Source organism: Rhinolophus sinicus, chromosome 17 (genome assembly GCF_057876585.1).
Source record: "Rhinolophus sinicus isolate RSI-liver-muscle chromosome 17, RSI-T2T, whole genome shotgun sequence".
Classification (NCBI taxonomy): Eukaryota; Metazoa; Chordata; class Mammalia; order Chiroptera; family Rhinolophidae; genus Rhinolophus; species Rhinolophus sinicus.
The window spans coordinates 190096623-190109137 of NC_142517.1; the positions used below are offsets into that span (position 1 = coordinate 190096623).

General features: G+C 38.1%; 1 protein-coding gene across 14 annotated transcripts in view; it reads left to right on the forward strand.

The window, feature by feature from the left end:
- UNC80 (unc-80 subunit of NALCN channel complex) overlaps window positions 1–12515 on the forward strand; it is a 187451-nt gene that overhangs the window by 140162 nt on the left and 34774 nt on the right. For all 14 annotated transcript variants that reach the window (XM_019726978.3, XM_019726980.3, XM_019726986.3 and 11 more), the window contains 7 exons: window positions 249–429; window positions 1511–1779; window positions 3246–3380; window positions 4990–5128; window positions 5795–5891; window positions 8035–8205; window positions 11345–11437. In XM_019726978.3, the coding sequence (XP_019582537.3) occupies window positions 249–429; window positions 1511–1779; window positions 3246–3380; window positions 4990–5128; window positions 5795–5891; window positions 8035–8205; window positions 11345–11437 (1085 nt within the window). The remainder of the gene's footprint in view (window positions 1–248; window positions 430–1510; window positions 1780–3245; window positions 3381–4989; window positions 5129–5794; window positions 5892–8034; window positions 8206–11344; window positions 11438–12515) is intronic.

A 12515-nucleotide genomic window follows, 5' to 3' on the forward strand; every position in this document is an offset into this window, starting at 1 on the left:
AGCCTTCAAACTCCATAAGAAACACTTCCTTCTGTAGAGCAGACAGATGCAGGAAGTGAGAGTCAATTAAGTATTGTTTTCTTTTTCTATGTGGTAAGGAAAAAAAAACATTTCTCATTTCACTTTTCCCCCCTTCATTTTACCAGCCTGGTTCGCCATTGAAGATTTGACTTCAATGTCTTCACTCATTGTAGTTTCAGAGTAGCTAATTCTACTTTTCATCTGCTCCTGCTTTTGCTTGCTGCTAGGTGTTCACACGGAAGCTGGAAGAAGTAGGGCGTGTCTTGTTTCTCATCTCCCTGACTCAGAAGATCCCCACAGCCCACAAACAGTCCCACGTCTCCATGCTCCAGGAAGACCTCCTCCGACTGCCCTCATTCCCTCGAAGTGCGATTGATGCTGAGTTTTCACTCTTCAGTGATCCTCAAGGTATCAGGAAAAAAGCATTTGCTCTCTTGAGTTTCTCACGCCCTTGTTTTGTCCTTAGCTGGAGAGCATCCTAACCAACAGACAGTTCTATAAGCCAGTGGTTCTCAGCCCTGACTTTGCACCAGAATCACCTGGAGGACTTGATAAAACAGACTGCTGGCCCCCACTTTCCACCCAGGAGTTTCTGATTCAGTACTTCTGGAATGGGGCCCGGGAACTTGCATTTCTAAGTTCCCAGGTGATGATGATGCTGCTATTCCGGGGACCAAACTTTTGAGACCACTACTCTAAGCTAATCATATGCATTTGAAGGAAGTTGTATGGTGTTGTTAGGGGAGTACTTGGCTAAGTGAAGAACAGATACAAATGCGTATTTTTCTATGATGCTCAAGAGGAGGCAAAACTATTCCACAGTGACAGAAATCAGGACAGTCGTTCACGCTGGGGGGAATGAGCTCTCTGAGGTGATGAAATTGTCTCTGTATTGATTGGGGTGGTGGTTATATGAGTGTTTGTTTTTGTCAAAATGCATTTAACTCTACATTTTGCTCTCTCTAAATTATACCTGATTTGAGAGAGAGAAAAAAACAAAGACAGAGAAACAGAAAGAGACCTACTTTGAAACCTTGTTCTTTTACTCAGTTATTTGCTTGGTACAGTTTACTTAAATGAGCATACCTATGCTCAATGTCATCTAGAAGCTTCAGAGTCATAGTGGAGAGAACTCTAGTCTGAGGAGGAGTTAAAAGACCAAGCACTTGTCCTAGCCCTGCCATTTTCTTTCTGAAATAACTTATTTTTTCTCAAAGCCACAGCTTATTCAGCAGCAACATGCTAAAAATATCTGCCCTGTCTTGACCACAGAGTTGAATCAAAGAGGTAATGCTGAAAGTCCTTTGAGAACTAGGAAGTGTTATACCAGTGGCAGCAGTATTGTACTGGGAACCATTTCAGCAGTAGATCTTCACAACAGGAGTTGGAACAAATGAAAAACAGCAGTGCCCTTGGGTTTGATCGCCTGCCCACACTGACAAGATTGATGTGGGGCTCATTCTGTCTCTGCTGTTTCATGTTCTTACAGCTGGGAAGGAGCTGTTTGGCCTCGACACTCTTCAAAAAAGCTTGTGGATCCAACTCCTGGAGGAGATGTTCTTGGGCATGCCGAGCGAGTTTCCCTGGGGAGATGAAATCATGCTTTTCCTCAACGTGTTTAACGGGGCTCTGATCCTCCACCCAGAAGACAGTGCCCTGCTCAGGCAGTATGCTGCCACCGTCATCAACAGTGCAGTGCATTTCAACCACCTCTTTTCTCTCAGCGGCTACCAGTGGATTCTGCCCACCATGCTGCAGGTGCCCAGGCTCTCCTCTCCTAACCAAAACACTCACCCGAGTACTGCTCAACTAGTGGGTCAACCAGATCTATACTGAAACTTTTTAGTGGCGGAGTTCTCTTCTTTTATGATAGCAGAACTCACCAAATGAAATCCCCTTAAAAATTTCCAAGAAATCTCAATGTTCCGTTCTAGGCTGAGATCCTCCAGACATGGAATATTCCTTTTCCATTTCTTCTAGGCCAGTGATTCTCTGAGTGTGGTCTCTGGACCAGCAGTACCAGCGTCACCTGGGACTCTGTTAGAAATACCCATTCTTGGGCCCCTGCCAGACTTGCAGGATCAGAAACTCTGGAGTCAGGGCCCAGTGATCTGTGTTTTAACAAGACCTCCAGGTGGTTCTGGTGCCTTAGAATATTTGAGAACCATTATTCAAATGTATGACAGGTGTTCAGCTGATGTTTCTTCCAAGACATTTCTCTGACCTCTATCTGAATAGAGATTTTCATGGCCATTAAATTTGGTATGAAGGGATTGAAGGATTAGTTTCTGTTTACTCCTATCTAATGTGTATCTGACTACATTTAAGAGTACTGAATAAAGTTCACACAGGGCCTGGGGTCTCATCCTAGTTCTCTGCTTTTATGGAAGTTTTAATAAAAGTTATGAGAGTATTACATACTTGTGCAAAGTGAAGTTTGTACAACCTACAGGGGCAAGAAATTTAAATATCACGAGGGCTCTCTGTCCTATTTTTAACTAGTTGGAATTTCCCCCATTTTTATAACTTTTTTACTCATTACTTAAAACAATAAATGTTCATTATAAAATTCAGAAGCTAAAGAAAAGCTTAAAGAAGAAGATAAAGATCACTTATAATCCTCCCTCCTACATAACCATTGTTTACACTTCTTGAAAATCCTGGCAATCCTATTTTTTAAAAAAAAATACAAAAGTTGAATCATACCGTATATTCAAGTTCCTTAACTACTTTTTTCATGTAACACTAAGAATATGATGGGCATTTTTTTTCATCTAGCTACATTTAGTGCTATAGTATTTTAAAAAATAACTATAGCACTAAATATAGCTATATGAAAAATATGTTGTATGCTTGTGCTATAATTCACTTAACCAACCCCAATTTATGAATAATTTAAGTTGTTTCGAATTTTCTACTATTATAAGCAAGCTTACAGCAAGCTTACGCTTTAAGCAGGCATTCTTATACATTCATCTTTGTATATTTGTCCAATTTGTTCCTACTCACAAACGTCCTGGGGGAAAAGTATATTTATATTTTTAGGATGTTTATGTATATTACCAAATTTCTCTCATGAAAGGGTGTACCATTTTACACTCCTCTCCATCAGTTTATAAAATTATCCATTTCCCTCCATGTTTCCCATCGCTACGAGTTTTAAAAGCAAACACGACTTTGATATGCTATTAAGCATTTTCTGAATATGTGGCATTTTCCCATAGGTGTACTCTGATTATGAAAGCAATCCCCAGTTGCGTCAAGCCATCGAATTTGCCTGCTACCAGTTCTACATTATACACCGGAAGCCCTTCGTGCTCCAGCTGTTTGCTAGTGTGGCCCCTCTCCTGGAATTTCCTGTGAGTAAACTCTGTGGAAATAAACGAAAACCAAGCAAATGAGAAAAGCAAAGGCTCTTTATTCATAGCTTGCTATGTATAGCAAGGGTGTCCACCACCATCACTTGTGTTTTGTCAGAGACTCAAAGGCAGACAGAGGAGTGAGAAAACTTGATACGGAGAAAAGGGAAGGCCCTTATTGGAGGCTGTTGGCCTAGGGAAGCTGGGTTAACTTGAAGCAAGGTATCCTATGTGCTTAGTCAGGGGTAAATATTGGCTGTCTCTTTGATCCTATGCTGGAAGCAGAGACAAGGATTAGGGAAGTTGTCAGTTATTCATCCAGTCCTGGCTGTTTGGGGGCCTATTGTTATAGGGGTTATCATTTGGTTTTCATGAGAGTTAGTAATCTGACTTCCAACAAGCCTGAGGAACAGTAGGCTGGCTTCCTGGGCAGTTGGCTGCCAGTTGTGGATCAGAGTTCTATTTCTGTATATGGCTTGGTCATTGTTCGTTTGTATAATCAGTGTCTCAGCTCTCATTCTTCAAACAATGGGGCATGAATGCTATAAATCATTTCTCTTTCAACAAGAAAATAATTTCTATTCAACATTTCTCTTCAACCTTCATCTCAGCACCCCTGGCATGTAAATAGACAAACTCTTCAGTTTTTTATACTCAATTAATAAAAGGGTAGAAAATAGAAAATGATATAAGGAGGAGTTTCATGTTCTCTTTCCTTTCTGTCACTCTCTAGCACTTACCCCACTTTATTTTCCTTTTCCTTCAGAGCATTTATACCATATCACATGTCATACATATATTTGTTTCACTATTATGAATCTCTACCACACCCCACAATAGAATTTATGCTCCATTAAAGCAAGACCTTTGTTTTTTGTTTGTTTTTAGCCGTTTGGTGTGTATGTTTTGTTTTCTAAGGTTTTGCCATAACCTTAGTGCACAGAATGGTGCTTTATACAGAGTAGGAATTTAATAAGAATTTGTTATTTTAATGAATGAATCGAAGCCATTTTAAATAGATTTGAGATGGCGAGTATCTCCATTTTGGGGATATATTATCAAATAGGATCTGTAAAATTCCCATAGTTGTTAAAATAAGCATCTATTCCCCCAAACATATTTGAAATATTCAACTAATCCATTATAAAAATTGCGATTGGGAATGCTGAGTCCTACATTTGCAGACCAGAGGAGCCATTGGCATGAAATTTTCTGGCAGTTCACATACCATGTTCCCCAAAATAAGACCAGGTCTTATATTAATTTTTGCTCCAAAAAACGCATTAGGGCTTATGTTCAGGGGATGACATCCTGAAAAATTGTGCTAGGGCTTATTTTCTGTTTAGGTCTTATTTTCAGAGAAACATGGTATTGATGTATTTTTATGAGTTTCCACAAATATCTGTTTTGTACCACATTTGCCCTTAATAGATTCCTTAAAAGGCAAGTGTTCCAGCAGCACTGTTGGACATTGAATTATATAAGTCGAATACCAGATTGATGGTGTAATTGTTACCGGTGGTAGTGTTTGTGAAATTTGAATTCCTGATCAAACCATATTAGTACTGAGATGGGAATCAATAAACTAAAATTGCCTTTCTTTATACAGGATGCTGCCAATAGTGGGCCCAGCAAAGGTGTGTCAGCTCAATGCCTGTTTGACTTGCTGCAGTCTCTGGAGGGAGAGACCACTGACATATTAGACATCTTAGAGCTGGTCAAAGCGGAGAAGCCTCTTAAATCATTAGGTAAAAGCAAAGTTTGCCTTGGCATTTCTTTTTCTTTTTGTAATTGCTCTTTGAAAAGTAACTCTGTATTGAGTATTTTGAACTAAATCCAAACAGCAAAAATAAATGGACAGTGGTATAAATTAACTGAGTACATTTTCCTATCTCCTGTTTTTCTTAAATTTCTTGTAAACCTTAAAGAGTAAGGAGTTCTCTGCCGTGAAAATTATATTAAAATGATGTTTAGTAAACAACTCTAGCACTGCAGTTTACAGAAAATTGAGTTTTCCTGGGCAATTGTAAGTGAATAAATAACCCACCAAAATGGTCTTTTATTATCATGTATTATTAGAAGTAGAGATAATTCAAAAATAAAGTCTCACGTCTGACTGTAGACCATCCAAATGCCCTTTGATATCTCTAGTAGGTGAGACTTAAAAAAAAAAAAGAAAAAAACTACCCCACAAAAAAAAGTGCTTTTATTTTTCATCTGATTATTCAAAAGTAAAAAACCAAAATTTTCAGTCCCTGTAGATGAAGATAATTATAGTGTTCAGAGTTTAGGAACCAAGTCTGACAAAAAAATGGCTAGAAAACATAACTGGAAAGAAAATGGTAAGAGTGATAAGTTCTTTACTCCTGGTAAAATCTACTCTGATTGTGTGCCTTGACCTTCTGTCCCTTCAGATTTCTGCTATGGAAACGAAGACCTGACATTTTCTATCAGTGAGGCCATTAAGCTCTGTGTTACGGTGGTGGCATACGCTCCTGAGTCATTCAGAAGGTAACGGCAGCCCTTTATTCTGTGCCTCATGACAAGTAAATATAGCAAAAGAAATAAAAGTGAACGAATACAAAGGTTATGTTTGCTAATCAGCCTGTAACATTCCGGCAAGTAAGTTTTCAAAAACTGAATTTTAGGAAACTTGTCATAGCACAGGCACTGGAACATACAGTAAGTCTTCATTAACTTGAAATCCCCTAATTTGGAATTTTTTGCAGTAGCTAAGATGTTTAGTCTTGTTTAGAAAATATCCTCACGTATAATACAAATTAATAGCAAATACAAGTTTAGAATAGACTTTTAAACTATTTAAGGAAACTCCTTTCAAGGAGCAATAAGAACTCCTGTCTCACAAAGAGCAAGAATATATCTTACCTGTTATTTTGCTAAGTGTAAGGAATTCAAAAGACTCATATAGAGAGTATCATCCCAATTCCAGGATGTTGGCTTAGGTCTGAGATATATACTACTATGTGAAATGAAAATCAGTCTCATCTCTCTATTAAAATAATTCTTCAAAAGGCAGAGACAGTAATTCAAGTGAACCACAGATAGCCTCCTCGATGTAGTTTACATCCTTAAAAACAATAGAATTGCGTTCCTTTAACTATTCCATAATTCTGGATTAACAAACCCTTTCGCCTCCCCAGTTATATCAACATTAGGCACTTTCTCCCTCTATACTTCTCAGTCTTTGATCTTTTCCGATAATACCTAACTTGTAAACAAAGCACCAGACTATATGCTACCACATGTTTGGTATATCTGTGTAAATCTTCCAGTGTCCGACATGGTGCTTTGTTCCATGGAAGATGTAATAGTAAACACTTATGGAATGAATGAATCAAACAACAGCCAACTGTTTCAGTTTTCCTATTTTCCTCATTTGTAATTCCTTCCCTGGTAGTCCTTTGTGGTCAAAAAATAGTTTGAGAAAATTTGACGGTTAGCCATAAACATCATATAGCTTTTGCCTCTGCTTTCTCTTACTTTGAGAGAAGTATGGGCTGATAAAGTGTTCCAGGATGTTGCTCCGCTGTTAAGACTGCCAGATCTAAGAAGTTTAGTGACTTTCTGATGTAAATTCAAAGAATTGGGACTACGAACTCCTGTCACACAAAACACAGGAATATAAATCTTGTCTGAGTATCATCCCAATTCCAAGATGCTAGCTCTGGTCTAAACTAGAGTCACCTCCATTGGTCGACCTCCCCAGAGCAGTTGATGATCTCTTGGTCTTGGGATGAGTTGTGACTCTGACTCAGGTTTGAAGTGAAAGGGAATATGACCAGTGATTCTCCTGGTAAGGGATGCCGGAGAACTTGCATCTGTCCATTCACACCAGTCCATTTCCAACCTAATAATCAAGCCTATCCTGAAACATCTTTAGATCAGGTGATTTATGGAATACTGGGTAGAAAACTAAAGCTGATCTGAAAGTAAAATAAGGTAACCTACTTGGGATGTAAAGATTACTTGAGGCTTTGCAGACTTACACATTATTTCAAATGCTTAATTCTCTCTGCCTCATGACAATCTCCTTATCATCAATTTGGCATACTCTCATATTCCTCCTTAAATCTATATATGGTTATCAATCAGTGTAGAAAAATGTTGACCCGACTATTGCAGCTATTCTATTTTAACCGAGTGGATATTTTGACCCCAAGTATATTTTGACTCTGACTTTGCAAATATAAACATCTCCATCCTAACTATTCCTACAGTGATAAATTTTATTAAGGGATTATTTTCTAAAGCTAATTTCTGTATGCCTGTTTAATTCCTTGATCAATCATTTCAAGTTGCAAATAAATCACTTTCAACTTTTCATTTCTATTTGCATTTTATTTTATCAAAGTTATTTTCATTGAGATTATTTTCTTTCCACATAAAATTTACAATAAAGATTTAATTCATTGATTAGGTTTTTTGGGAGGACTTATTTTATTTTGGCCTAAATCAAAGTTTGCCCGTTAGAGTTTCTGTCATTTTGAGCTTTTGTGTTACAGGATTTGATCATTATTCTTGCCAGTTTTCCCATGTCAAATTTCAATGTTTGTCTTTTCATTTATGCGTGCTCCTAAATATGCCACAACCAACAAAAGTAAAATGTGACTTGGTTTTTTTTCTGTGGATATAGTCTTCAGATGCTGATGGTCTTGGAAGCTTTAGTCCCATGTTATCTACAAAAGCTAAAGAGGCAGACATCACAAGTGGAGACAGTGCCTGCTGCCCGAGAGGAGATTGCTGCCACAGCTGCGCTTGCAACATCCCTACAGGCCCTCCTATACAGTGTAGAGGTCCTCACCAGGTAATCCCATTGTCAGAAATGTCCACAGGCTTAAGCTCTATATATTGACTGAAAAGATGAAGGAAAAAAAGATGAAATAAAACTCAGTCTTTATTTACAGTTATCTGCCCAAACTCAGCCCTTTATGGCTTAAAACTGCACACGCTGCCTAAATTATTTGGATAAATAGTGCTAAGTACTCTGAATGATAACAATTTTATTATTATAATTATCACAATAACACTAATTATTATTATTGTACCATGATTGCTAAACACACAAGTACATCCGCATGTAGCTTGGTGAGCGTCTGTGGCAGTTTTAACCCAGTAGTAAACAAATCTTTTGTAAAAGGACCAATTTAGTGAATATGAAAATATGATCTACATTTCTACTAGCTCTTATTTTATGAAACATGAAATGTCTGCAATTCCAACTAAGCAGTCTTCTATTATTTTATTGTTTGTAAAGACTTCTACTTTTACTGTAACTTCAAGAACTGCAGGACAAACACAAACTACAAGATTTTATTCTAATGTTAGAATTAACAGATTCTCTGTTGGGCAAGACTCAATAGTGCTGAGAAAAGAGCGCTGAGAGAGTGGAAATGGCAAAGGTAAATTGACAATTGAGTTCAGCCTTACACAGAATTCCAAGAAGTTAGACCTGTCACCAGATTCTTGAGTGCAGAAGCAGAAGGCATTGAAAGGCCAGATTTGGGGGGGAGGGTAGACATAGAGCAGGGACAGAAGACTGAAGGAGAAGAGTGGGGAAGGCGGATGTAAGACACTGCACTGCAAATGATTGACTTTTGTTCTAATTAGATGGAAGAAGATATTCTTCCCTAGAGTGGAAGTGAAGAAGCCTTCTTCAAAGGATTGGTGTCTTCTCTCCTCCCATTTGGTCACATCCTTAGCCAAAAATTCTGCCTGTGATTTACCCACACCAAAAGCACCAACTTTCCCAGCCCCGTCTTGCTGTGTTGAGGAGCAGGCTAGCCAAAGTCCCTCAGTCCAGGGAGGACTTTCTCAGCATGCACAGCAAGTGAGAGAGGGCGTAAGACTGATTCATTAAGTCGATATACTTGTATGTTTAGTTTCTAACCCTAAGCTACATTGGCAACCTAGGCAGGCAGAATGTAGCCCAGAAGCCTTGGGTGGACTATCACTGTTCAAGTGCTCATATGCGCCTAAAGTGAGGAGCTGGGAAGCAGTGGAACAGGGAACCATGACAAAGTGCCTCTTCCAATGGGAAGTAGTCTCAGTGCTTTGATGACGGTTTCAGGCAAGTCCTGGGAGGAAGAACATCCAAAGGAGAAATATCAGACTTGCACTCTTCTTTCTGCACCCATCTGATTATGTCACTAGTCGCTTCCTGCAAATAGAGGAGAGAAGAGCAATCAATTTCCCCCAAGTACCATTTTAGTTATTTCTCCTTATATTATGTAATATCGGTGCTTCATCTTTTCTAGTTTCTTTTATAAGGATAAATCAATTAACTTATCCAAAATTGACTTAACCAAAACTCCACAAAGAATTATAGATGGAACTCTGACATTTAAAATTATGTGGATTTAATATTCTAGTGCATTTAATATTCTTTTGGTAGAATGGAAAACTAGCCTTATTGGTTGGTTGTAATTATTCACAATAAAATTGGCTTTCCTGTTTTTACAAAAAGAATATAAGAAGAATCACATTTCACTTCTACACTCTTAATTTCTTTATTCATGAAAAAAAATTAACAGTTATATAGGTGGTAATGCATAAATATGGATATTACAAATGGATTATTAGGTTGGTGCAAAAGTAATTGCGGTTTCAAAGGTTAAAAATAATTGCAAAAACCGCCATTACTTTTGCACCAACCTAATAGTATTAGTATTCTGTTGTTGTGTAATACATTACCATGAACTGGGAGACTGGAGACAAAACCCATTTACTATCTCATATTGCTGTTGCTGGAAGTCAGGGCAAGCTCAGCTGTTCTCTGTGCTCAGGGTCTCACAAGGCCAAAGTCAAGATATCAGTCTAGGCTCTCATCTGAAGGTTCTGGGGAAAATCCACTTCCAAGCTCTTTCACAATTTTGGCAAAATCCAATATCATGCAGCTTTAGGTCTTTTCTTTCTGACTGTCAGCCAGGGACCATGCTATACTTTTAGAAGTCACCTGCCTTCTCTCCTCTATCTTCCATCTAGCAATGGTACCTTGAGTCCCCATGCTTTGAATCTCTTTGACCCTAGTGAGAGAAAGAAAAAAAAAAATCTCTGCTTTTTAAAGGCTGGTGTGATGAGATTAGACATAGCCAGATAATCTCCCTTTTGCCATATAATGTAACATAATCATTGGAGTAACACCCAGGGGTGAAGGATTTGGGACCATCTTTAAATTCTGCCTCCACAGCAAAGCACAGAAAGAGAAGGTCTGGTGTGATTGTTAAAAGCTTCCTCACTTTCCAGCCACAGAAAATCAGAGCAACAAACCTTAAAGGGTTTACACAAGCAATTGCTTTGAAAAGCTGCATTATCACCTCCATGTCTCAAAAGTTGATACAGAGGCAAAATTTACCGAATATTTAAAGTGAACCCTGCAGCTATAAGATGAGATGATTCAAAGAAATTTCTAAGCATCTTAATTACTGACTTATAATAGACACTAATTTACTCACTTCCCTGGGTAGTCTGAGGTATAATTTTGACTAGAAAGATTCTTTCGTTCCTTTGTAGTTTCTCAGAAAAAAATAGAGTGGTTGCTTATGGTGTAGGTGGCCAAAATGGTGTGTAGACCTTTACCTTTTTCTTGTTATCTAGAATGGTGAACATCCTGGCATCTGTAGAATTGAAAACAAGTGAGCTCTTAACTCTTACTTAATCAGTACAGACTTAGAAGCCTGATTTCATAAATGTCTGGTTTGAAGAGTCATAGTTTATTACTCAGAACCAGGTGGAAGACCTTAAATCATGGTGAGCTGATAGACCCTTGGGAATCAACTTTAAAGTGCCTCTCAGAACAGAGACAGCAAAAGAGTGTGACAGAAAAGCCCAAAGCTAGATAGTGTGTCCTTTAGAGACTCCACCTTAAAACTTACGTGAGCTTCTATAACGTGAAGATTTCATAAATGTTTCTAATTCTGTTGCGGTGGTTACTGTCATTGCTGCAGGCCCATGACAGCCCCACAGATGAGTAGGTGTGACCAAGGTCATAAAGGGACCACCACAGCCAACCACACCATGTCGTCTGGGGTGAACACCAGGTAATTTACCAGCCTTATTCTTCTATGGTCTCTCAATTTCATACAACCGAATCTCAGCTGTTGGGAATGAAAGGAATCCTAAAATTAGTCAATGTTAAGTGTGAAAATCTCCAAGGAAAAGGAAAGAAGGTGAGAGTTTAGAGTTCAAGAAAATAACCAAGTCTTCTTTTGAAAATGTCAGCGAGAAATCCAAGCGACCTTCATAAATTGGCATATGTGTCCGTTTGTTTGCATGGATATACAAAATGTTCTCTGCCTCCTGGGTGGTCTTTGAACTATTCCAGTGTTGTTTCATTTGCCTCCAAGAAAAAGGCAAATAAAACAATAATAATCAGGAGGTGGTTTCTCATTCCGGGGCAGTTATGCAGAGTCAACTTTCTTTCATCTGGACAGATTTTCCACAGACATTTCATCCAAAGTGCCTTAGGCCCTTAAATGATGCTTTCAGGGTCTTTGACTTAATCTCCTTCACTGTTTTGGTGTAACTCAGACACTTTAATATTTCACCTGCTTCATTCTGTCTGTATTAACCCCTAAATACTCTAATACACACACACACACACACACACACACACACACACACAGAGTTTACACATAATTAGCTTCTTCCTGAACGAAGATTTAAGATAGGACAAACACAAAGTCAGTTTGAAGGTTCTCTTTTCCCAGTATGGAGTATTTAGCAGGAAGATCATAAGGAGAAACTAATTTTCCAATCTCTTTGAAGCACATTTTAAAGTCTGTATCATTATTTATGTAAAGTTAGTTTACGTAAATATCCTGCTCATTATACATGTACAGTTATATTAAAAATAAAACAAATTCCAAACTCAACTATAAGTTACCTGATGTGATAGTTAACTCATGCCTCGATTTCTTACATGGAGAAAAAATTATTATAATTTAAGTGATATTTAGGGGCTAGATTCAACTACTATATGAAAGGTGAATGGAAAAAAAAGGTTCCTAAAGTTCTATTATCAGTTGGTCATAAAGCAATAAATCTCCATGACTGAAAGAAAGTCAGCCATATTTCTTCCTTTGATCACAAAGAGAGCATATGGTATTATAACTATAT